We start from the raw sequence: 26,707 nt of genomic DNA on the forward strand, positions 1-26,707 counted from the left end.
AGCTTCATTTTCATTAAAGATCACACATGAAAACCTTGTAACCTTTTCTAACGACTAGAGGGTGGTTTGTGTAATGGGTGAAAATATTTTCATTGCACATAAGTAATGTTTTTTGGCGTGAAGGAATAAAATTTTTTAATTAACTATATATAATGTATATTAGGTTTTGTAAACGTATCATTTGTTGTAATTTTAAATTTAGAATAGACGGGATGTACTTTGGCCGAAGAAAGATGTAAATGAGATGGTAATTTTATCCATGCGAATTAAGTCGTTGTGGAACTCGCATTGTAAGCGCATGTTTTTAACGCGTATTTTAAAAATTTAGAATTGTTTAGATAGTTTAGGTTTAGGTTTTTTTTAGGTTCAGCGTAACTGTAATTTATGGCTTTATTTGTGTTTTTAAGTAAAATAAATGCATTAAAATTCATGTAATTTTACAGTCGTAATTATTACCAAGATTAAGCTTTACTAACAGGAACAAAATGTTCTGAAATTCAAACGTACACCGAATTATGAAAATTGCGTAATTCCTCCAGATATATTATAGTATCAATTTCGGTAGTAAAATCTTGCCCAAATTTTGATTATTATCTGTAGAAATTAATGAAGTATCTGTGAAGACCAAATTTAACTAATTATTCCCTATTATTTACCCATTTATTTACCTGAGCTAGCTGGAAGTTTAAAAGTATAATTAAGGTAAGTTCCGAAATACACCGACATCGACGCTGAGAAACAAAGCAGAAGAAGAATATACACGGCAAATCATCGATAGTTTGTAACTGTCCGTTACATTTGTCTTGGGTAGCGTCGCGATCAGTGGATTGGACTACTAGTTCAAAAGTTACAGCCCTTTGAATTTTCTTTCGAAATTGGTTTCTAAGTAGTCTATAACTTTTGATTGAGAAGTCTGATCGAAAAAGTACGAATTGTTTTGGATTCTACGCACCAAAATTAATAGAAAAAGTGTTTTCCCGAGAAATTTTGGTGCAGTCGATTTTTGGTAAAAAAGGAAGGTTGTACACTGCCTTTTTTTTGAGGCTTTTTTAGTGCTATGTAACATAATCTATTGGTCCAAGGTACCCAATAGTGAATAAACTATAATCTGTAAATTTAAGAAGATCGCAACATGTTAAGGAACCAAAAATTTGGAATTGTATCAAAATATTATTGCATTCACGTTGCAGTAAATAGTAGATTGAAAGTGAACAAATCAAATCTGTACCTATGCGAAGGCCGGAAACAGTGTGAAATACGTTGATATGTAGAAGAACATTTCAATCCATTACAAAAAGTGATAACGACTAACACACAATTCTTGGTAAATATGACATTCAACAAAACAGTCAGCTAATTTGAAATCGTACAATTTTATTCAGCCTTTATATTTGGAGTCAGAATATACAATAGAGATTATAATCATGCCTTAATACCCTAAATAGTTATTAAAAATATCTTTTTTTACATATTCACACTATTTAAATTCGTACATTCAGGAGACGATACTAATCAAAATTTCACAATAAAATATAAGCAAATTGGTACATTATCAGCTAAAACAGTTTTTGGCACATTACGAAACAGGTATAATGTTTTATACAATCAAAATATATAGATCAATAAATTGAGCAACATATGTAAACATAAATCGTGCAAATAACAAAAGTGCTATCGATTTTGGCATCCTGAAATCACACACTGTTATTTTCTTATAATTGTTTGAGCTTCTATTATTTACAAAGTACATAGTAGAGTAATAAATACTAAAAATGGACAGAAGCATAAAATTCTCTTAAGTATCACACATCTTGTAATAGGATATCTTTGAAACCAAATTGAGCATAAGCTCATCATGTTTACAGTTCGAGGTGCTTTAAGAACAAGAGGACCTTCAAAGGCACCAAGTCAATCTCTTTCGCAACTGTTCAAAAACATAGCCAAATTTGCCATATTGTCACAGTCTGTTTGAGCTCATCATCAGATGAAAAAAATAAATGCCTACTATATTAATGAAATATTGCTTAATGATATTTCTGTTGTTCCAAAATGACCGAATTTCATTTTTTTGGCACTGTTGCAAATGAATTGTTAAACCTATTCAATTGGAGCAAGTATTCATCATAACTGTTGACCTTCGACTATACCCCCTTCTCGTAACAGTAGTTCCTTGCGCCTCACACTCTTTTCTCACCCTGTCAATAATATCAGCGACTAACTTCTCCTCCTTCACCCTTTGCTCTTCCCAGTCAGCAGATTTAATCTCCTTTTTCCTGTGAACTTTAGGACTTTCAATGGTTTCGACAATCTCCTCCTTTATACTAATATTAAGCTCCTCCTGCTGTTCAATGTTCTCTGAGTGCCTCGTCGATATGTGTCCCATGTACCCCTTTCGACTTTTAAAAAATACGTTACAATGTGTACACTTAAATAATGGAGCTGGATTGATCATACTATTAACGTGTAATTTATACTTGTGTCTGTACCAATGTGTTCTACTCGCCAACACCTCACCGCACAGCTTACACACGACACTACCATCTGGACGCGTCAGGTACTCCAACAGTTCGCTCTTCTTCCTCTCGTAATTTTCCCCATTATCAGTCGTTATCATTAAACTGTTATCGCTATCGGTAAGGAAGTGCACACCGGCCGCCGCTTCCAAATCCGCATCTTCGCTCACGTCGTTAATGTCGCAAATATTCTCTTCAATAACACATCTGGCCGATTCCGTCGAAATTATTACGGTGTCTTGGTGTTTCGGGGGACAGGTTATTAATTCGACAGTCACTGATTCGGGCATGTTAGAATGGTTTTGGTTGTTTTCGTAATATTGTTCATCTGTAAATAGGGTTTACATTAGCCAAAGAGACATTATATTGGCCCACTCAGTAGGTATTGCAGAACTGTAATAATGTATCTATGGTGGGCAGTGAAATACTTTCTAAAAGTACGATTGCATATGAATAATTTAACTCTGAAAGTTCACGAATGATGATTATATTTTATTCATTACTCCAATCGACATTATTTTTTAGGTAATAATCGATTGTAAGTACGCTGACGACATGTGCAATCATCTTGGTGTTTCGTTTGGGTGCAGAAATCACGCATCTCATTTTCAATAATTTACCAATCTTAGAAGAGCTGTAGATATCTCAGAAACCAAAATTGGTATAAAGGTGGTTTTCAGCTCAAAATGTCGCAAATTAATTCCACTGTGAAACAAGCATAGGTTTTGGTCAATTATCAAAAAAAGTGAAAAAATTGCTACATCTTTGCTAGATTTTTAAGTTTGAGAAGAACGGCGAATTTATTAGACAAGTCAATCAGAATAAACAAGTACATTCAGTCTATTGTCCAATATGATGTTACAGTTGCCAGATTAGCATAAAATATCAACCTACCATGATGAAAAACGGTCAATCGTATATTTACATGAAACCTATTCAAACCATACTTTACCTATTCTTCTTCGTCAGACGGAACTTCGGCGGGATTACATCAACCAATAGAGGATGGTCCACATTTAGTTATTTTGGATTTGTACTAAATGCGTTATTAATTTTTAAACCCGGAAGCAAAACGGGTGCGACTACCGCGATGACATGAATGGAAATAATTTCATGAAATCGCTGGAAGAAAAATGTATCCCAAATCTGTCATAATACACCCTTTAGCAAAGAACATCGTACTGTCAAATAAAAAAGAAATGCAACGATGGTTGGATGACAAACATATTCCCTATACGAAAAAGATGACCAAACTGGAGTTGTATGAAGTAATAAGAAGATACAGATCTCAGTCTGATACAAAAAATATACCTACCTACTGTTGATTCTGTATTGACAGCCCATGGACATTCGGTTTTGCGACCTCCGCCATTACATCCAGAATTGAATCCCGTTGAAAAAAGCTTATATTAAACACTGGGTTACTTCATGTAACACTACACTCAAGCTGAGAAACAAAATTTGCCCACCATTGTTCAATCGTCACAAAATTAGCATGCAAACATTCAAAAAGTGGAATCCCAGTTTATGGAATCAGAATATGTTCTTGATATTTGCGTAAATGATCTAATTATTGATTTAGGCGAAGACGACTCTCATAAAAGCGATTTTTGTTTTAGTGATGATCAGTGATGACATTAATAAACAGTCAATATCAGATTGGGAAATGGTCCATATTCACCATTATGTAATAATAATTTAAGAGTATAGGTAGGTGTTATTGATTTTCATATGTAAAATAAACTCGGGCTACTTTAATAAACGATCATTATGTTGCAATTGAAATTATTAAGTAAATTCCCGTTTCCTGCATTTGACAAACTGAAATGTAATGGTACTGGGCACGGTCAATCAATAAATTAACAGAGTAATTACTAATTAGACATTACCAGGTATATCTAATAAATGTTTAAACAGAAAAAGGATTGAAAGTGTGTTTTTATCTTGGACATGAGTAGGTACTCTTAAAACAGTAAATATCACACACCAACCTCTAGATCTACACTTCCTTTAATTGTACAGTGGAACATTCGTCTATGCGCTTATAAACACTTTGCAAATTCATATTCTAGAGGGTGGTTCCAACAGCGCGCATGAGTATCAGCTTTATACCTATCTTTATTCATGGCACGGCGATGCCAAGATGAACAATAAACTTAGGGGGAAGTTACACTACTTCCCCAGATTTCCGTGTTAAATGATACGCCCACAAACAGAAGTAAAAAGTGCGCTTGCTAGGGAAGCAGTTCTGTCAAAAATTTGGCACCTGATTTTTAATTGTTAGAATGCTGCAGATATGCAAGTTAAATTAAAATCCAAGGCTAGATTTTTGAAGTACACAATATGTAATAAGATGTAATGTTATTACCAATAAGATTTGATTACTAATAAGGAGGCTTGCATTAGAGGTAGATTTATTAATAAACGAAAATACATAAACAATTTTATACTTACATAATAGATCATTTGCAATGGAAGGAGAACTACTTAATTTATTTTATACATTTGCACCATTAATACAAACAAAGTACAGAAAGTAACGATAAATATTAGGTTAGTTAATAGATAAGTTTGACGTCAATCTTAGAAATGTACAATAAGGATGACGAGAAACTTAATTTAAAGCATTTTTATTCACTAAAAAATGATTTTTAATCAAAACAACAATTTTAGATAAAAAACAATACTCTTCGAGAAATGATTTCTAACTTAAAAAACATTGCGACCCAAGTTACCCATTCTTTCACTAAAGGAACTTATCCTGTATAAAAAAATTGTTTAAAGGTACATTAGTCAGTCTAAAAATTTTCCACGTACGAATACGCAACTAAGTTCATATCATTATTTAAAAAGGACAATTCTTAGAAAACAATGTGCAACTCGGATAGGTAGCCGATGTAAATTGTTAATAAGGTTGTCAACATTGATAAATTCTGTGTGCATAACAAAAGGCAAATTTCTCAAATTTGCAACAAAAATAAAGAAGATCGATTTAAATTCTAAATAACTTGTTAGTAATAAATTTCTATATTAATTGCACTTACTTTTAGTTCCTTAATTAAGGCTCCTCCGCATTTTATACGACGGCTCGAGCCTAACATGGAAGAACTGTGACAACTGGCCATAAGCCAAGATAAAATGATTAAAAAAAAACACTAACTAAACAAAAAAATTATTACACAGCTATTGTCAACATTCTCGACTATTGCAAACTAAAGATATTAAATATCGAACAGACATATAAAATGTTTTTAACAAAGTCGACTTAATTGCTTATCGATTAAAATCACAACAAAAAATCAAAAAATTTACAATAGAGAATATAGAAAAACAAACAGCAAATAAAACTACATTTTGTGCTCTATGAAAACTTTTAGCTAACAACATGAGCTTTTCTCCGTTATTCCCCAACACCTACTTAAATATTTCAATGCGAAAAATATTAACTATGTTACAATTGTGCGTTTTTACGGCCGTTCATATAAATATATATATAACAATATTATTGTCTACCGTGTGCAGTCAATAAATTCTGGTTACTCTAATATTAAGTATTTAATAATGTAAATACTAGATATATAAATTTTTGTTTGTTATTAACAACTAAAACATAACTCTAAACTAGATATTTGCAAAACCCCTAAAGTTCTATCCAAACCAAATCTAAAGTAAAAATTTTTTTAAAGAAAAAAAATTAAATTTGTAAAATCCGTTAGTAATTTTGTGTTTGTTTGGATTAATCACTGCTATGCAGTTTCTGTTAATATTTTTTAACTAAATTACCTTTTTAAGGTCCTTTTTAACCAAACGGTTAATCACAAGTGATTAATGCCAACGTTAGCATATCAGTTGTACATATTGGTTGGTAGATACAGGGTGAGTTATTTATCACACATTTTCGTCGGCGCTTCGAACCTAATCGAGAAAAGCTACAGATAAATGAGTCACTCTGAATTGTATTCTATCACCGAAACGCTATATGGTTAAACCATCAGATAATTTGGTTTGTTCTATAAGTTGAGATTTTCTCTTAGTTTTGAACTACTACGCTAATCTTGTTGTACCTGCATGTCTGGAGTGTATACGTTTGATTCGAGCATGTTCTCCGGCGGGAGAAAAAATCCCATCGGAAAAACGCAATCTTTCGGCATGAAACAGTCGTGAACGGTTTTCATGTGGTTTTTCATTTTATCTGGCCTCGAAAACTCTTTTTGGCATACCGGACATGGAAATACTTTTCTTTGATGGCCCTCGTGATACAAGAAGGCGTGTCGTTGAAAGCTATACTTATTTTTAAATGTTTTTTGTACATCTACTTTTGCACATTCTGTACATTGATAAACGCCCTCGTTTATCGAGGCGTATCTAAATAAATTTAATCCTCTAACTGACATTTCCGTTAGCTGTTCGGCGGGATCCTGGCTTTGCGACGTCGCTCTACGCCGCGCCCTCCGTTTGACGGGTTGACGCACGGGCGGCGCACTCATGGCGGTCGTCGTTAACGTAGGTGTCACAGATGGCGTTGTATTGTTATTGTTATTATTGTTTATGTTATCGGGCGTAGTCGCGGGGGAATTGTTTTCGGTTATCTGAGTGTTCGGCTCCGTTTTCGGTACTAGCAGCTCCACCTTCGGCGTCAGCTTATCCGTGACGGAATCTAGAAAAATTACAGTTTATTGTTTGTCCAACACACCTTAGCGATAAGCTACTAGAAAATAATAATAAATAAATACGATTTTTGCAATATTCAAATGTGCATTCTGCAGTATAAAATAGTGGTACAGTCAACAACAAATCAACTTGCGAAACATGCGCAAACAAATGATTTCATACAAGCTAATACAAATAGTACAAATAAAAAATGTCCACGTCATATTTTATATCCAAAGAGGACGGACTTTGATGTTTGGCAGCTTTTAAAGCACACTGAAATTTGGTACATGACTCAGCCATGTAATATCACTAAATGAAATGAAAACCAGTTAGCTGTACTGGTTAGCAGCATTCCCATACTAGACAGTACACAGTATATTTATCTGCACACAAATAAAGAGTAATACAGGTACTTCTTACACTAGCTATCTGTTCTACATTGTGCTTGTAGGACCTTAGGAAAACTGTTAAATGTTAGAAGTTGATGAGCCAGTTAACTATTGGCGTGTAGTCCGCCGCTGTATAGTAAATGAGGATGGGATCAGCGCTAGTCACATACCTGTATATACACAATGTGCAATACCTAATGCAAAAATGAGCTTTTGAGTCAAAGTAAAAAATGTAGGGTCTGAAAAACCCCCGTTCCCCAAGGTTATGAGATTTTTAGAATGTTTGGTTTTTAACGGCCCCCAATATCTATGACTTTTCATACATTCTATAATCATCATAATTAAACAAGGAAATAAAATGAGAAGAAGAAATATAGGCAATACATGAGTTAGCTGCCATATAATTATTAATAATTCCTGTGTGTTACCTGTCTACATGTGTATTTTTTCCCTTTGGGATAGTACTCAACCAGTACTAGATAGTACTAATGTACTAGCAAAGAGTACTCTTTGGTACTGATGGAAAAATCAAATTTGATAATGATTTTGAAGGTTATGTGTTGCTATGAGAGTGATAGTAGTAACAGATGATACTTTTGTTTTTTCACTTTTGGTGTTTGATATATATCTTCCTCTCTTGCATCATTGCCATACACACTTACTCAGTCTAAAGCAGGGGTCGGCACCACTATAGTTTCAACGTGTCATTTTTTTAACCAATTAAAAAAAAACCTTTAAGCGTGTCAAATGAATGAATGAATTGTACCAAGCTCTAGATAGTACGAAGCTCTGGATAGGACACATAGGAAATTATTTTGTAAATTACAGTTGTAACTGGATAGGAGGGAGGGAATCAAAAATGCACAAAAATGCGACTAGAGTTAGAGATCGGCGCGTGTAAGTACGAAAGTAAGATGGGTACAGTATATTTCGCTCTGCTCCTCTGCGTGTTTTCTAAAATACTTTCACGTGTCACTTGTTGACACGCGTGTCATAATTTGCCGACCCCTGGTCTAAAGGCTCACTACACTCACATATGAAGTGCTGCATTAATTGACCTTTGAAAAAAGGCTCTTTCAGAAGACCTAAAATGTTTCAAGTTGGACATTCGCAACATACACACTGCACTTGCATTTGTAGAACTAAATTCTCTAAGTTGTGCATTCTATAATAGGCACATATCTACCTAATGCAAAACAAATAGGACAAGAGCGTTTACATAGCGCTGCCAATAATTATAAATAAAATAGTAATGGTACATGTATAAAACAAATTTATTAATGAAGATGATACTTAAACTTGCTACTTCAACAACAACGTAAATAAATACAAAAACAAAACAAATAATAAAATATTCAAATCTAAAATATTAAAATTACCTTCGATCCACATCTCCCGCCAAAGCTGCGATTAGTAAAAGAAAGTGGTAATAATGGTAGCCAAGAACAAGAGTTCAGTTTTATTAGATACTTACAAAATTTCAACTACATTGTAAAAACTTAGCTTACGCATTGGTATAAAACCGAACTGTCGACAATAGCGACAGTCCGCATTAAGAAATATTAGTTAAGAGCACTTTAAGGCAATTGTGCGCAACGAGCGAATCGGTCACATGTTACAATAGTCGTCAGAATCAATATCAATATTTTTTATATTTTATATTATCAAAATTTTTTTTAATAATATACAGTCTGTTTCAAATTAAGTTGCCAACTTTCTAATTTGCAGAGTTAAAAAGACTGTTAAATCATCAATATTTTGTATTTTTTTCTACTGAATAGAAATCTGTAATTAAAAAAACAAAACAACATAGCGTTTTTCTGATAATAACAAACAAGTGACTTTTTTATCTGGCTATATATAAACTAGGACTTTATGTGCGTTAACAAAACAAGAATAACAGGTGAAATTAAGAAATATATATAAAAATAACTTAAAAGTTCAAAAAGTTTCCATTTTCTTAAGTACAAGGCGAAAAAGTCATATTTTCTAGGAAAAAACAGTAGTATGTAATTAATTTCAAAGTTAGCAGTCATATGATAAAAACGTAAACTGGGTAAAAAACATAAACACACACAGGGTGTTCCATATAAAAAAGCTACATTTTTGTTATTATCTGAAAAATGTGATGTTGTTTTGTTTTTTAATTACAAATTTAGATTCAGTAGACAAAAATTCACAATTTTGGTAATTTAACCGTCTTTCCAACTCTACAATTATTGCCAATGGCAATAGGGCGGACTTCATTTGAAACAGAATAAACACTAAATTTTAGCTAGGTAACCTACTCCATTTTTGTAACATGTGACTATTCTTCATATATTTCCTCCTAAAATGACACTAAACCTACCTTGTACAAACACTAACAAATTTGATATAATTTATAACAACGAATAAAATTGCACAAAACTCTTCTAATTCCTAACAGCTACTACCGTAATAAAACATTTCAGGCATTCACCACAAATTAAGTGCCTCACTTACAGATATTGAGGTATAAAAATTTTCTTAAAAATATCCCATGCTTAAAACTATATTTGGCTTACTTTTAAAGTGTGACACCCTGTAGACAAATCGTCGAATCTGAATTGTAACGAATCAGTCTTATGGAAATAATTTGAACACTTTTCGGATTTAGTTAAAGCTACAAATTAAGGCACAGCGTTACCGGGTTTGTGAATTATCTTCAAATGCGCCAGCATGTTGTCTTTGCGCGTAAACTCGCGACAACAGACCGGACACATGAACATCTTCACGTCGACCTTGTGCGACGTCATGTAGTGCCTGCAGAAGTTGCTGATGTGCGTGTAGACACGGTCGCAGACGGTACAGCGATACAAATTATCCTTCTCTCTCACGCAAAAATCGCGCGCCGACTTGTCGGGGTCGTAAATTTTCCTCGAGCACTTCTCGAAGCGGTTCAATTTCGAGTAGCACATCTGATCGTGGAGGATAAACTCGTAATTCGAATCCTCGTCGAAATCGAAAATATCAGTTTTATTGTTACCGTTAACATTATTATCGACCTCACTAGTCGCGTCAAGCTTAAAATCTACAACTTCGTACGGCGAGTCTAGTTCTTCGTCGTCATCTGAAAGTGTGAGATCGGGATGATGCATGTGCAAGTCCTCCTGAGTTGATCCGTCGAAATCTTCGTGAGTATTCGTTGTATCCTTTTCATTGTCTGTAATTAGGACACAGGTTAGATGTACGAAAAAGACAGAGGGAAAAGCTATAGGGAATAAGCCGCGTTCAGTATGTACTAAGTTTTGTTAAAAAAAGTTCTCTGTGTGTGGCTCATTCCTTACACTCTTCCCTTTAATAAATACTTCATTTCACTCACCTCTTTGCATATGACACCGCACTACCGTAACACGGCACTATAGCTTTTCCCTTCACTAACATTTGTTTGGTGTTGATTCACAGAGAAAAGTAACTATATAACAGCTTTTCGTATTTGGAAAGGGGTAATATCATCATCTCTTAGTGGATCTGGTGCAACTGATTAGACAATTTAAGTGTTTTAGAGCACTCTTTTTTGGACCAAAATTTGGTATAGTTTTAAAGAACCAAGAGGTAGTAATAAATGTGATATTCTCTTGGGATTCTTCTGGCATTCTATGGCTAGTTTTATTTTAGGGTATTCCCTCAGTTCTGTAACTTTACGAGAATATCAAATAATATGTTATGTGCTCACTGAGAAAAATATTAAACAAGTGCTGGTTTTGTTCATTGCACCTGTCAAGTCTTTTTTACATATACTGTAGACGAGAATAAACAGAGCTGCACAAAAATACCATGGAAATTACAAACTAAATATGGGATTACCTAAAATAGAGCAACTGGTTCCTAATAATTTGAGTCTACAAACAAAACCAATGCCAGAATCCTTTACATTTAAGAAAGAAGAGGAAGGGACGCCCCCCTCCTGTCTCACTTCCCAGATCGCAACAAGCGAGTCTGAAAAGCTTCTACTGCTCTCTATATGTAAGGGCGCCTAACAGATTAACCGTCCGAATATAGTTACAATTTCGTACACCAACGAAGACGCATAGATGGCAATTAAAGTGAATAGGGATACAAAATGCGAGCAATATGTTTCTTTTTATACCCACATACAGTGTGTCCCTGATTATTTGGCTGTCTCTGGCAAGAAACGAAACATTTTCGAAAAATTAAGGGTGCTTTTCAAATTTTCAAAAAACGTTAAGATTTTTTTGTACTGTTCTGTCACATTTTTTCGAATTTCGTCAAAAAATACAGTTGAGAAATAAAAATACATATTAAAAAAACCAAAGTAGGCCTAGGTCTTTAAAAATTTTGCACATTTACTCAGTTTTTTACTCCAAACAACTTTTCTTAATTAAACAACATATGTTCTCGTTCCTAAAGGGCCGGGAGCGTTTTGAATAAGCAATAATAATATATGTAAAAATATGCTTAATAAAACCTTCAAAATGGCATTATTAATACATGGATTAGTATAGGTACATAAAGTAAAATGCAAGGATTTTTTTTTTACAACTACAATGCTGTTAATTTAAATCATTTGAAAAAATCATCTTTTGTTTTTCAACCACTCTGACCGTTTGGGTTAAACGCAACTTTGGATATGATAATATACATATCAAAAATGTGAACAAAATCGGATTAACCAAAACAGTCAAGAGTGGCCGAAAAACAAAGGAAAATTGTAGATTTTTTTCCTAAAGATTTAAATCCGACCCATTACTTTTGAAAAAAAATTGAAGCGCCGCTACGGCACCAGCCTTTTTCTATTTTAATAGCAACGCATAATTGCTATTAAATTATTCGAAAGGCTTTCTTTTTACATGTACAATCTACAAAAATTATACAGGGTTTTATTACCAAAAAACGGGAAAAAACAAAGATATTTTTTTGCAAAACGGTTACATATTTTGATTTCTTTAAAATTTTGGCAGTGTACAAAGTGGTTCAAATTCGTGAGTAACCATTGGGATGTCCATAATGGTGAGAGATACAGTGTAGCATTAAACGGGGGCAAAATTGCCTTGTGACTAAAAAAACGCGTTTAAAATTACATTGCAGATTCCCCCCCAATTTTAATATTTTTTGTTAACAAAACATAAATACCATGTTATAAGTGGTACTATTATTTCAAAATTGTCAAGTGGTCAACCCCTCGAATTATTTCCCTTTTATTTGTACAGGATGAATGAACGATTGCACGAGGTAACTTAATGCCTTCAACGATTTTTCATGCGTTTTTGTGTACCGATATGGTGGAAAATTCTCAACATTTTAAAAATATTTTGGATTATACAGGGTGCGCTCACAAAGTAGGGGGGCAAAAAGGTCCTTTTTTTTGTATTTGAATGCATTTTTTAATTCCACGTGTAATTGTACAAGTTTTTTTTATAGTGCAACTTCTTTAGTCCGGACACATGCTAATCTGGACATCCAGTAACCCGGACGGCCTGTCACAAAGATAGTCCGGGCGCTCCTCTATAATCCAGACGCGCTGCATGTGTATTTTATTTATGTAGATTAATGTTTAATTATACATATGTTAAATTCATGAGAATTTATGCTGTTTTTGAATAAAAAAATTATTTGAACCAAAATAAACATGTCGTAGTTGTTAACGTACATTCACACACACTATTATCCTAGAATTCAATAACGTTTCGTATCAAAAAATATATTGGTTTTCTTGGTTTTTATATTGTAAAAAATAAAAAATATATACAGAGTGTTCCATTTAAAAAAGTGAAATTTTTTAATATGAAGTTTTGTAACTTTGCATCTACAAAGAAAGCCTATAAATCGAATTATCTTTAAAACTACCTAGAATTAAAAAATGCAGTTAAATACAGGGGGTTCCATTAAAAAAATGTATTTTTGTGGAGAATATTCACTACTTAATCATCTTCTCATATTTTCATATTCCACATCCTTTAATGAAAACCTTTTATACTAAAATTGTATTGCCCACGAATATAATATACGATTCAGTGTAAAAGTCAGAACTCATGTTGGTAACACTACCAACTTAAAAAATTACGCTCCTCTAAAATCACACTAGGACATGAGAATCTTGTCTTTTCAACCTTCTTTCAAATTTTATCTCGAAATTAGAAAATTACAGAATCTCTTACCTGAGGACGTAAATTCTTCGGAGTTCTTCGTAACAGCATTATTGAAGATCGGCTCCTTCGACGTACCAGGTACAGGTTCAGACTTAATCTTAACATCGCCATCAGTATCTCTATCTTCCGGTTTGCCACTACTCGAATCCGAGTTGTTGCCCGTGAAGCCGTCCATGCCCATCTTGACCTCCAACATCTCCGGACTGCCCTGAATTAAAGAGTCGGACCGATCGTAGTCGTCGACGCCGTTCGAACTGCCCGATAACTTCCTCGGCCGGCCCCGTTTCCTCTTTGGTTGTAGTAACGCGTTCCCGAGCATATTTAAGGTGGCGCCGAATCGCTTTTGCGGCTGTAACCTTTGCAGGTGGGGGAGGGGGTTATTGTTTATTTGGTTGTGCTGCTGCTGCTGCATTAGGGATGAAGTAATAGTATCACATTTTTCTTCGTTCACTTCCGTCAATCCTTTTATCCGTAAACTTTCGGCGACTCTCAGAAAGGCGGTTAATCGTTCCTGGTCGACGCTCACCTCCCCTCTGTACATGAAATCGAGCAGACTTCGCATATCGTTATACGGAACGTCTTTTAGAATGACAATCGGATGCTTATCGGGGTGATTGACGAATAATGCCTGAAAGTACGGACTACACGCCGACAAGACCATTTTGTGAGCGCGCAATAACTGTCCCTCGACTGCTAACGTAACGTCTACGAAACTTTCGTCGTGAAGTAACTGATCGAATACTGATAGTAAATTTGACTGATGGTTGTTCCATCGTAAACAAAAACGTTGGGAAGACATAGTTGAAGCTTGATGGGGTCCGTTCCCTGATGATTTGAACTGCGATGTGTATGGATATCGAAAGTTTAACGTTGTCATTGGTGGCAATGGCGCTATTTTGAAGAGATGTGCTTATTAGCGCTACACTGTAAATACAAACAGACAATTAGTGTTTGGCCAACATGCAATGATAACAGCAAAAAATGTGATGACTTACCAAAAAATACTTATTTCTACATTATTGTTTAATATACTTTGTTATTTTTCAATAAGTGGCCTTGACACAGTACTATATTCTAGGCCTATGAGATACGTTTGGTAAAGCCAAATCGGGCAATTGACTAAAAATAAAATTCCACGACCTGTCAATGTGTAGAAACAAAGTGGTAATTAATTAAAGCCCTTAGGCATAAGCTTAGATACCACAACCATATTACATTCTCCCTCATCAGCGTAGGTCACTACAAAATCAGCGGAAAAAATTGGAAAATACTCCAACCTCTATGTCCACTTCTAGGGGCAGCACCGTAGCTAACACAGCTAGAAAGCGCTTCAGACAATTTGAGCTTTCTAGGGATCAAGAGAGTCTCTTGTGTTTTCCACACATCTTGGACACAGTGTATAATACGTTTTGGCAAAAATTATTAGTTCCCGATCCAAATCCGCTTTTTTTATGTAGGTAAACTGATTCCACATCGGGGAAAAATAGTTAAAACAGTCGAATTTCCTGGGGAGAAATGTCGGGGGTTGAGAGGGGTGAAAAGTGATGGCAATTTAGGGCAAAACTATTAATTTTAGCCGAAAATGTTTTAAGTAAAAGTTGTATCTAAATTTTTCAAATTTTCTATTCTTCTATTTTTATTTTTGCGAAAAAAATCGGGGTTGGAAGCCCCCCCCCCCCTCCTTCCAACCTCTCTCTGAAACTTCGAGGAACGTAACTTTTTGTATGAAAAAAAGACAATTTTTTGAGCCCGCAAAGTTAAACCGGGGGCGGAGCGGTTTGCAAAACAGTAGAAAATCACGAAGAAAGGTCCCCACTTTGGTTCTCCCAAAAATAATTGATAACAATGTCTCTAGAGGGTTTTTCTCGAGGTTATTCTAGTTTTCAAATATTGTTTTTAAGAGTGCTAAAAAACGAAAAGTACCCCTCCAATCAAGTCAAAAATTGAGCTCCACTATTACACAATACGAGTTACAAGAATTAGAGTTGCCATTTTTACAGTTTTACATTTACCTGTAATGAGATGAGCCCACGAGTTTTAATAAGGAAATTAAAGGTTGGGCGTTTTTCTATTAGCACTACACTAAAATCGGCAAATCCTGCATGAGATCAAGTTATCTATTTTAGAGCTAGGTCGAAAGCATGCGTCGGCAATTTTGCCTTGCCTGCCAATACTCTTTGAAATGGAGAACCCTAGTGGAAATTTACGGTCTATTTTTCCCCAAGAAGACAGAAATTTTGTTTTGAATGTCATAGCTCGTGTCATAGCTACATGAATCATTTTAATGTATGGAATTTTGCAGAAAAAGGCACCCACTACTGTCTTAATTGTTATTGTTGTTCGAGGTCCACTGAAGATGCCACCTGCACAATTAAGTGCACCATGTGTCCTATTTTGGTTGAGACTACAGTGTCCCCAGCTGTTTGCGGTTTTCGCGACCCGGTGCCACTTTTTATTGTAACTTTTAATACCACAAGCAGAATCAATCTAGCTCGTTTGTTTCTGAAATACAGGGTGTAAACGAAAAATGTTCATTTCATACTACCTATCGAAGACAGTAAAAACGTAAAATCCAGTGGCGTAATCAAAGAAATGCGTGGACCACATTTCCTGAGATTTGACCCAAAGTTGGTATTTTTTAATGCAACACTGTGTATATTTTTACGTCAATTTTTTGCATGCTTTTCTCAGGAATTTGATGTAGGTAAAAATGTACTTAAAATTCTTTTCAGGCCAAGTAGGTCGGGATCCCCAAACATCAAAACCAGATTCAATTACACGTATAATCACGCGTATAGTGAAGTCTATCCGAGGACACACTGTATATCACATTTTTCAAATTTTTGAAATGTCTGTCAGTCATTTTTATTGATGGGTATCGTCTGCCGTTGTTACAATGGATACAATAAACAAAACAAAATCATCATAAATCCATGGCCTACTACTTTTTAAAAACCGTAAAAAATAAGCTCGGAAATAAGGTCTTTATTTTTAGTTCAAGGCTAGAATGCAAAGATATATAGAAGATATATGTACAGGGTGTTGCATTTTAAACATACCTATCTCAGAAACGGTAGCAAACTCAAAAATGTTAAATGCGCCATGTTGGATTTTCACATAGGTAATTCAAGATAGTTTTTATCTTGGTTTTTATTCTCTTTTCAATCAAAGATTAAGACATTATATGATTGGGCAAAGGATACTAGTAAAATTAATTATTCTTACAATTTAATCAAGTAGGCAGACTTTTTGACCATTTCAAAAGTCCATATTTCCCTAACTAATAAAAAAAGCAGTATTTAAATTTTAGATGGTTAAAAAGTAATTTTGATTCTTTGGTTAACGATCGCCTAGAGCAATTAATTATTAAAATGGCAAAAAACTTGATTACCATGCGAGTTAACATGTAAAAATATTAATTTTACTAGTATTCTTTATTCAATCATAAACATATCTTACATCGTTGAAAAGTGAATAAAAAATTTTCCTTGATAATGAAAATCTGATACGCCACCAAACTAAGAAAAGAAAGTTGGCATTTATATTTCAGCAATCTGGGATTCCATTTTCCTATCCGAGAGAGAATCTGTTTTCTGTTAACTTTTACAATTATGGAATGAGTATGTTTAATCTAATCTCTACCTTCAATAATAACAAAGTTATCCATGCAACCCCACTGCATTTGAGACACCCTGTATCGTTAGCTACTAGAAGTAACTAACAGCTAAAATATGAAGGGAAAAAATATTGGCATTTCAAAGGAATTTTTCAGTAGTGACTGATTCAAAGAAGAAATTTGTAATTTTCATAATTTGGACTTTCAAGAGCAATGGGTTATCTTGTTGGGTTAGGTGCCGCTTTTCCTTACTGACATTTGTTTAGACCTTTGAATTGCAAATATTTCAGAATATCAAATTCGACCAAAATAAGAAACAAAAATGTTTATATTTGGAATTACGTTTCTAACGTAGTGAAACCCTCAGTAATGATTTGGAAAAGTAGAGGCAAAAAAGTGCGTGCGTTACCTGCAAGGGGCTGCAAAAAAAAGACAATCATCCTGCAACTTTAACCACCATTTAAAGGATAAGTAGTCTTCGGAAAATTGCCAATAGTTTGATATTGTACCTATATATTCAAGACAGAATATGGCAAAACTTAAGAAAAATAACAAAAATAGTTTATTGAAAGAAAATATCACAAAACTAATCAAAATACAAGTGTGGTAAAAGTATATGGTCGATTGTACGCCACTGACATGTGACAACCAAAATCGACCACGCTGTAGATTGGAATTTCAGCCGATTTTCGCCCCATTAAGTAGGTATTTGGCCATCAATTAGAATTAGTAATGTTCATTTGGATGAGGTTTGTTAAGATGTTATGTTAATTGCATTCAATTAATAGGTAGGCGAATTTTTCCCAGGGCCGTGCCCTACCTAGTCCATTACCATAATTCGCAGGGCCACGATTGCGATCGTCGAGCAGGAAGCTAAGGCCATCGTCACACAATAATTAACGAAATAGTTTAAATCGATAAATAAAAACAAATGGAAAACGTGTTGAATCACACAGGTGTCAAGTCATACAAATTGGAGCGAGCAAATTTACCTGCGGTATTTAATGCGAGCCAAAAGTTTAGATAAAGACGGAGATAATAACAAACCGTAATTTGTTGTTGTTTAAATAAAATTTGCGTTTTCCAAGTCAACCCCTTTCGCGTACGAAATGAGCACAGCCCTCCGCCATTTTAAAGCGAAGTTATCGCTAGTCCACACAACACCCCGCCTACTGTGTGATATCATGAAGTCGCAGTTTACGCAACCCTTTCATGGCACGTTAGGTGAACTAAAAATGCGAACGAACGAATTTTAAGCGGGTTTTAGGCTGGGTCGTCATTTGCAAAAACTGCGGGCAGAACGATGGGGGTTTCAGTATTGATTTATAGAAATATATTGATTTAAACGCGAGGGGTAAAAAAGGCGGTCTACTTTCTGCATTAATTGCAAACCCGAACGCGTGCTTATTACTAAAATTAATGTAAATGTCTAACCTATTTTAAGACGTTGCCACTTATCCAAAAGGGTTGAATCCTTGCACAGGACAATTTTACACCACTACACTCAACGCGCCATGTCAGCAATCTACCATCTCTAACCCGCTTCGGATTTATTCGGGGTAGTTCGGGGTTGCTAAAGTATGGGCGCCGAGATTTAAATTGTAAGAATCCCCAGGATCGCCTTTAAACAGGCCGTGTTTGTATAAATTGATAACTGATAAGAGGATAACAATAAAGAAATAGCGCGCATGTTTCTCGCCGTCCCTTCTTTGCACGGATATGTAATAAAAGCTCCGTTATATCAACATTTTTCCCCCGGCCCAGCGCTGCCCTCGAATACAAGACGATTTAAAATAAATTAGGTGTAAAATTTAATTAACGCGGACATGCCAAGGTTTTTTACGACATATGTAACACAGATCGCCTTAAAATTTTAAACATAGATCTTATGTCATGCGCCATATAAAAGAGGGTGTGCGCAAAACGCTAATAAAGTTAAATACTTACGCAATAAGTTGTCCTTGTAATCCACGAGTAAACTACTTATACCCGTTAACTCACATTTGTCCTCTTCTCGGACACCCACTAATCACCACCACTAACCAGGAAGTGAATCTTGTAACAACATATCCCCGTTTAAAGGGGTTCCTTCGACTGAGGGAGAAAAGTAAGTGGTGCGCACCCTTCGAGTAACTAAATCCAACTCGATCCCCGCGCAACTCGGACTCGTAATACCACCACTACGACTATAATGACCTTGAGCATTGTGGATGTCTAGAAGACCAACCATTTACTCGACCTAACTCAGACAACGGGGCTAATTTAAGATCGGTCTGGTTAGCTGGAACGAGCTCTCACATTGAGGGCTCAAACAGCGGTCCAGTTAAATCGAGATGGGTGTGTTTGTGATTTGAATTTGATCATCGAACAGGTCCGTTGCATTGAACGGGGATTCGACACGTGCAAGTTTAACGTGGGGTGGTTGACCCCCCTTAAAAAGAGCACGACTTTTTGACTTCTTGTAACACTTTTTAAAGGAATCCTACCCGTATAGCGAGCGTGATATATTTATTGTATAGGGGTGTTGGCCTGCCCAATGATTAGAAAGCAAACAAAAATAGGGTAAATCATTAGCGTTAATTATTGAATATATTTAAAAGACAATTAAGAAAATTACCCGGCGATTAAATAAGAAACTAAGCAACGACGCGCTTCGCCTTTAATCGCTGATAATGAATACTAATTAAACATGTGCGCCTTGATTTTTTTGTTGTCAATCGCAAACCCCCATTGACGAACGCGCCAACTTGATCGTGCGCAACAGGTAGCGTATGATTCAAAATGTTTTCATTAGGTATTGCTCGTCACGCTTTGTCTTCGGCTTCTTTTTACGCGAGGCACCGACCTACCTCCTCTGTCTATTTCTTATTTCATCAGATACCGTAAAAGATACTTTCCGCCGTGTCAGCAAAGCTCGAATTCTCACAGTATAGCACTATCACGTCAAGTTGATGACCATCCAATCATATCATGTATTTAGACTTGGCAACGCAATAGGTCACGTTAGATCTTGGTTAATCAACCCATTGAACTCAAAAAATCCAAGCAGGCTAAGCTATACATTTTCAAAAAAACAAATTGGTTGATGGTGTTTTTAAGGATCAATCGAGTTTCTCGCTAGGGTGGAGTGATCAAAAATGAGTTGCTGACGAGTCACATTTGGAATTTTTGTTTCCATGGGAAATCGTACCAAAGACTATATCCCTTTGATCGTACTTAACTTGCACTTCCAAAGGCGACTCGACAGCAACTCATTTAATTTTTGATCGCCCGCCACAAGATTGGTTACCTACGGACTCATACGGAGATTGGTACTCTGGTGCCCACTCTGAGTAGGACATTTGTATAGATAGTGAAAAGGGGCGAAAATCGTATTATGGCCATTTTCACGCAATTTTGATTTTTTCGTCACTCTTTCCCCAAAATAACAGAGAAAAATTGCGGAAAACCTTTTTTTCCGTTTTTTATTTTTCATTTCCACAAAAATGATTTTATTTTAACGAGGCTTGAGGAAAGTACTTACACTTTTTTCAGTTTCAAATAACTACAAATTTTTTTACTTATAATTGCACAAGAGGTTTGTATTTTACCGAGTAAATTTGGGTTGTTAAGGTAATGAAAATCTGTTGCCTAGCAATTAGAAAAACTGTCAACTAATAAAAATGCGACACCGAAGATGGAGCATTTTTAGGTTTTAGATTTGAAAATATCTAGGACCTCGTTTACATTCAAGTTTAAGAGCACTTTCAGTCTTCTAAAGTGTTGTAGACCCTGTAAAATAGTTCGAAGCTAAGGTCCTGATTTATTAGGCATTAACAGTGTTAAAGGTTCTCCTAGTTTTGTCTAGTCTTCTAGAGTCCTTAATAGCAAGAATAATCTTTTCACAGTGCCCTAATGAGAGATGAGCAATGTGTGCACCTTGCACAGGGCGTAATTCTATTGGGGACATAGAAATATCAGATCTTTCAAATAAGTACCTATACTTATAGAATTAATGAAATTATAGCAATTAAGTTTTAAAGGAGCGGATTTTGGTGGTGAAATACCTATACCCTATACGCAAATACGTCATGTGTTATGTTAAGGGTAATCCAGATCCTTCATACAAGGCCGGCAGTGACATCAAAACAGCATTTCTTTATAGAGAAGTCGTCAAGTAGACAGAGAAATTTACAGAAGCTTTCCGAATGAAGAACATAATCTGCAAAATTAATAAAGTATTATATAGATTAAAGCAAGCAACACTACAATAAAACAAGCACTTCAAAAATTTGATAAGAAGACAAGGGCAAAGCCAATGAAAATCAGATATTTATATATCCAAAATTCAATTATTTTAGTAGGGTATATACATCGCTTTACTTTTCCAAACAGACTCAGATATCAAAACAGATTTGCAAAATTCCCAACCGTTTTTGTACAAATGGGTTGTGCACAAATAAATGCAAAAATCCGCTGAAGAACTTAATGGGTAGGTACCTACTGCTCCCCACATTCAAAAATATGTACAGCGTTGGTTAGACTACAATACAAAGTATGGTCTAAGAATCAGCATGTAGGTACGATTTGAATAATTATTAAATTGTGATTGACTGTAATTTTTCGTCGCTCATTTACGTTCCTCTCCCCAGGACGAAAGAAGACATTTTAATCCCGCCAATAAATAACGAAATAGTTCTTTAGTGCACGGAGCACGTGTATACACCATAGGACTAAAGTGCATCCTAATCCTTCGACAAACTTTGTTTCTAGCACAACTGCACCCTCGGGGTTAAAACGCGCACTTTAGTGTATACTGTTAAGTGTTAGGTAGGTACACTGTTTTGGCTCTACAGTAAATCTCTAAACCTATAGAGCAGTATTTCCCAACGCCATAAGGCCCCCTATGACGTATTTATTGGGGACCACAAACGAGAGACAGAATATTGGTAGGCCACGGAAACTTTTCTAGTGGGCCACAATATCTTACTGAAATATTAAAATGAAATAAATATACCAAAATTGGTCAGTACAAAAATTATACCACAATAACCCCTTATCCTTGTTTGTGTTAACTGAGAGTACCTTTCCTAGAAAGCAATAAATCCTAATCACAACTTTACATTTAAATGTTTATAAATAGCAAACGCAGAATCAAATTGATAGACGCGATATTATTTTTCTGTAGAGATTAGTTTTTCTACACTTTCAAAGAGGCATTTTTAAAAAAAATTTCGGCGTCAAAACAAAATGAGCTTGAAAATGGTTTCTTGATAACTAAAAAATAACTCAAATTAATTTTGATCTAATCTCTGTTAAAATATTGAAATGCCACATTTAATGGCCTATACATGTATACCTACATTTTTGTGCAGTCTGAGAAAGACGTAAATGAGTCTAAAAAACACGTATAAAGCTACTAAAATTTCAAAAAATTCTCGGGATATGACCCCCCCCTTCAGGGGGTATTCCATACCCCGTGTGTAACGCGGTGGGGGGCCACAGAGATAAATAATATTCACAAGTAGGCCACCAGTAAAAAAAGGTTGAGAAACACTGCAGAGCATATAGGATGTAATGTAATGATTAGGGGTAAGTGTGAAAAATTTACCTCCGGAATGTTCGCACCATGAGAATTCCGACCTCTTTAAAATTCTACCCGGAAAGAATTTCATGCAGGATAATTCGATTCAGTAAACGCGCTTGTAGGCGATACCCAAAGTTACATTTTTCAGACCCAAAAAAAAACACTTGTTGGAGATTTTTAAAAGGGTCAATTTGTCACAGAAGAGGCTACTATCATAATTTCAAAATGAATCAAACAAAACTGGCTACGAATCTACGATTTAAGATTATAATTTTCATAGTAAATTTTTTTAATGCCGGATATTTCAGGGACGGATTTTTTGGTGCGAGTTAACCGGAGCGAGTTTTGTTACAAGTAATTCTTTGAAGCGAGTCTTCCGCGTAGGGAGGCATATATTATTTTAGAGGTGGATTTTTGGAAGCAAATTTACGTGGGGGCGAGTTTTCTGAATAGGGATCGAAGTCAATGACAGAAACACAAATCCCTGGCTACTATACCTCGAAAACATAGGGTCCAGCCGCCAACGGGGGTAATCATGTAAAGAAAATAGCAGACGTGGAGGAGACATGTTTGTCACTTGTGCCCTTCAAGAAAAAAAAATCAAAAATTACCTCATTGAAAATGCGTTCTATTTTATTGATGAATTCGTCCGTGAGTGCAAATCTATTTAACAAATTTGTTTATGTTTTTGTGATTTTTTGTCTTTTTAATGTAATGTCGTTTTATATGTACCTACATTTATATTTTTATATCTGTAATTCTAATTGGCATGTTTCTATATACCTACTTATTATAGGTATTATTTTTATTAATTGTTGACGAGTGTATGTGCACAGACACGTTCCACACAATAAAGATCTATCTATCTAATACAGGATTTAAACAAGTATTAAGGTCTCCTGGTCTACGGATCCGTGCGAATGATTTCTGCTCATACTTTGGTAAAAGTAGTTGCAAATGTTCACAAGTGACAAGAAACAAGCGAATGCAAAAAACCGCAAAAATCATAACAAATGTACTAAACTAAAAGCGCAAGTTTCTAAGGAAATTGGCCTCTCCCCCTTTCCCAATTGGAAAATTCATCAAGAAAATGCACTGAAAATGCAATATTATAATATATTATAATATATTAGTAAATTAGGTAGTTTACCTCCTGGTTTACCTAGTATTTATGCTTCGCAGACATTTTATAAACTCAACCCACGTACATACATTTCATAAGTAACAAATTTTGAATTATTGTAGTAGAAATTAATTTGATCACACATTAAATAAAATAAACTATAATGTAATGTAGAGAGTCATACGCACCCGTGTGCTTGCATTCGGTTTCACTGTCCTTCGATCCAAAAGAACCATGTAATATTTTGAAACACTAAGAAAATACATAATCTGATGCATAAAATCGCATCCTTTCTACGTTATTAAGGAGTTTAGTTTTGTAATGATGTACAAAAAATAATTTTGTTTTTTACATTAGATGCCGAAAAAATTAACTTTGGATATTTAAAATACCGTAATGCTGCATTAACAAGTCTGATCTTTGATTTGTGTGTGTGTGTGGGGGGGGGGGGGCTAAAAACAAATTATTTTTGCATTATAAATATTTTACTAAAATTAAATTAAGAATCTTCAAACAGAAAATTCGCGAAATATAGTTCACCCTTCAAGATTATCGCTAGGTTATAAGTACCCCAGTATGCCTAAGGGACCCAGATCTTAGTCAAATAACAACTTATGCTTTGGGGGTAGCAAGAATTTATAACACTACGACGGCTGTCCAATTCATCTGAATGAAAAGCGTCCATTTAGGGTTTAAAGCAAGTGTAGTTATATGAGAAGATCGCAATACACAAAAGTATAGGCGTGTGTGGTTATTTTCACTTCCCTGTTGATTGTGTTATTTTTATGCCACATTTTGTTGTCTACTAGATAGAATAGCTACACAGAATACTCAAAATGAAGCTGTTTTCGACTATTTTTTTACTAATTTTATTGTGCTTCGAATCCAATACAAAAAGAGTAGAGTTGGATGATGTGGAAAAATCGTTTACACTCTGTCTCTAGAAAACGAAACCAACAACCGATTATATGAAGAAATGTTCTTACTTTTGGGTGGTAAATACGCCCTTAAAACCTTTGCATTCCATTTTGAATCACCCTCTATATTTTCGGTGCTAAGATCTCGTCCCTGAAACGAGCCTACCTACTGTTATATAAAACACTTTATTTTCAATACATTCAAAATTCAATTTTACAGAACGTGGTGTTCATTACTCCAGTTAAAAAATAGACCCTCATAAATAGTGGCTTTTTCACGGTCCCTTCAAGGTTCTATACTGCCAAACGAGATAAAGTACCAGCAAAAAAAAAGTTAAACTAGAAATTATACGTAGATCTCACAAAAAAGATTAAGAGACATGAAATGCATATTTTTATTATAACTAGCGTACCTAAGCGTAGGTATTGTGTCACGATCTTTAGTAATCATTATCGAATTCCTTAAGAATGAATTTAATTCAACGATTTTGATTTTTTAATCAATTAGGAAAACGAATGGAAGTTTGAAATGTTGGAATGAGGATAGAATAGCCCAAAATAGTAGGTACCTAGCTGTGTTTCTACATGTTAAGGAAAGGCATTTAACAATATGTACCTAAGCCATTTATTGCTACAGTTCCGGATGTACTATAAAACTATAGCAATTAATATACCATGCCAAGCCAAGTGCGGTGATTCCTAGTCGAATGATCAATTTTAGAACAAGTGAGGATTTTGTAGAAATTCACTTTTAACATAAATGGAAGTTGCCTGAAAGTTCCTATCTTTTCAAAACGGATATTGGCGTGGTGGACTGTTAGAATCTCCAACGATTTCTACAATTTATCGAGGAAGACTACAAACAAAGTTCTATATTGCAATATTGGAAACTAACTAGAATTACCAAATCTCGTATATGGGGGTAGGGAGGTTCATTAAAAGAATTTAATTTAATCTAATATTTACGTAAAGCTTATATGCGTCTTAATCCAATCAAAACGAGATCATATTGCTTCTAATTTGAATGTAAGTATTTTTACTACGTGAGAAAAGCAACGAAATTGAGGCGCCGCAACAGGCCGAGTGGCGACAGGCGACATTGGCGTTACACAGGAAACGATATGTTGCGTCACTTACTCTGCAGATTTAAAAAAAAACGTAATTTGCAAATTATTTTCATTGCTTCTGCTAAGGGCGTGCAACCTCTTGTCTCCCAGATTCTCTCATTTAAGGACAAAGAGGCTTGCATTTACCAATTTGATGAAGCAATGGAGGTGTGGAATGCAATCAACATTGATACTTTCATCTACCAAGTGTACAGAAAATTGGTATACCTAAAGTTAAAAAAATGGAGTGTAAACCAAATGCACCAAAGACCCAAAAGGAACAGTTCACAATATCTACAATCAAGGGGTTTTAGTTTATTTTTCCTTTTGCCAGTAGCCAAATTGTATACCTAACTACCTACTTTAATCTTTTGGTGTTTGATGGTTGAATGAATAGAACAACCCCAGTTTCGAAGTCGTAAATGTGAACAGCGCAAAATTTGTAACCACTTTTTTTATGACTACTTTCGTCTCTAAAAAGGGCGAAGAAAATGTATTTTCTTCTTTAGTAAGGAAAGTAAAAATCAATTGCTGCGTTAATCTTTAGTGACAATTAAAATTGAAACATACCCGTATCTAGATAGATTGTTATGTGTCAAACTTCATTATTATTACCATAATTTTCAATTTTGATTGTAGTTTCAGAAAAAATTATGTGTAAAACTTCAGAAGAAACAAATAACAAAACTCAAG

At 34.9% G+C, this 26,707-nt stretch overlaps 1 protein-coding gene across 4 annotated transcripts; it reads right to left on the minus strand.

Annotated features, from left to right (window-relative positions):
* Window positions 1-1,530: 1,530 nt before the first annotated feature.
* On the minus strand, window positions 1,531-19,963 carry LOC116170189 (protein tramtrack, alpha isoform-like). 4 transcript variants are annotated; one of them, XM_031486415.1, is made up of 3 exons: window positions 18,737-18,951; window positions 13,696-14,610; window positions 1,531-2,841 (listed from the first exon to the last, which is right to left on the minus strand). In XM_031486415.1, exons 2-3 carry the CDS (start codon window positions 14,561-14,563, stop codon window positions 2,102-2,104), a joined length of 1,608 nt encoding a protein of 535 aa, XP_031342275.1. In that variant the 5' UTR covers window positions 14,564-14,610; window positions 18,737-18,951; the 3' UTR covers window positions 1,531-2,101. The 4 variants fall into 4 exon arrangements, with proteins under 4 accessions (XP_031342275.1, XP_031342274.1, XP_031342276.1 ...); XM_031486414.1 differs by lacking the exon at window positions 18,737-18,951 and adding an exon at window positions 19,250-19,963 and having other exon boundaries at window positions 1,532-2,841; XM_031486416.1 differs by lacking the exons at window positions 1,531-2,841; window positions 18,737-18,951 and adding exons at window positions 5,237-7,170; window positions 19,250-19,931.
* Between the last annotated feature and the right edge of the window lie 6,744 nt (window positions 19,964-26,707).

Source organism: Photinus pyralis, unplaced genomic scaffold, assembly GCF_008802855.1.
Source record: "Photinus pyralis isolate 1611_PpyrPB1 unplaced genomic scaffold, Ppyr1.3 Ppyr1.4_LG5, whole genome shotgun sequence".
Classification (NCBI taxonomy): domain Eukaryota; kingdom Metazoa; phylum Arthropoda; class Insecta; order Coleoptera; family Lampyridae; genus Photinus; species Photinus pyralis.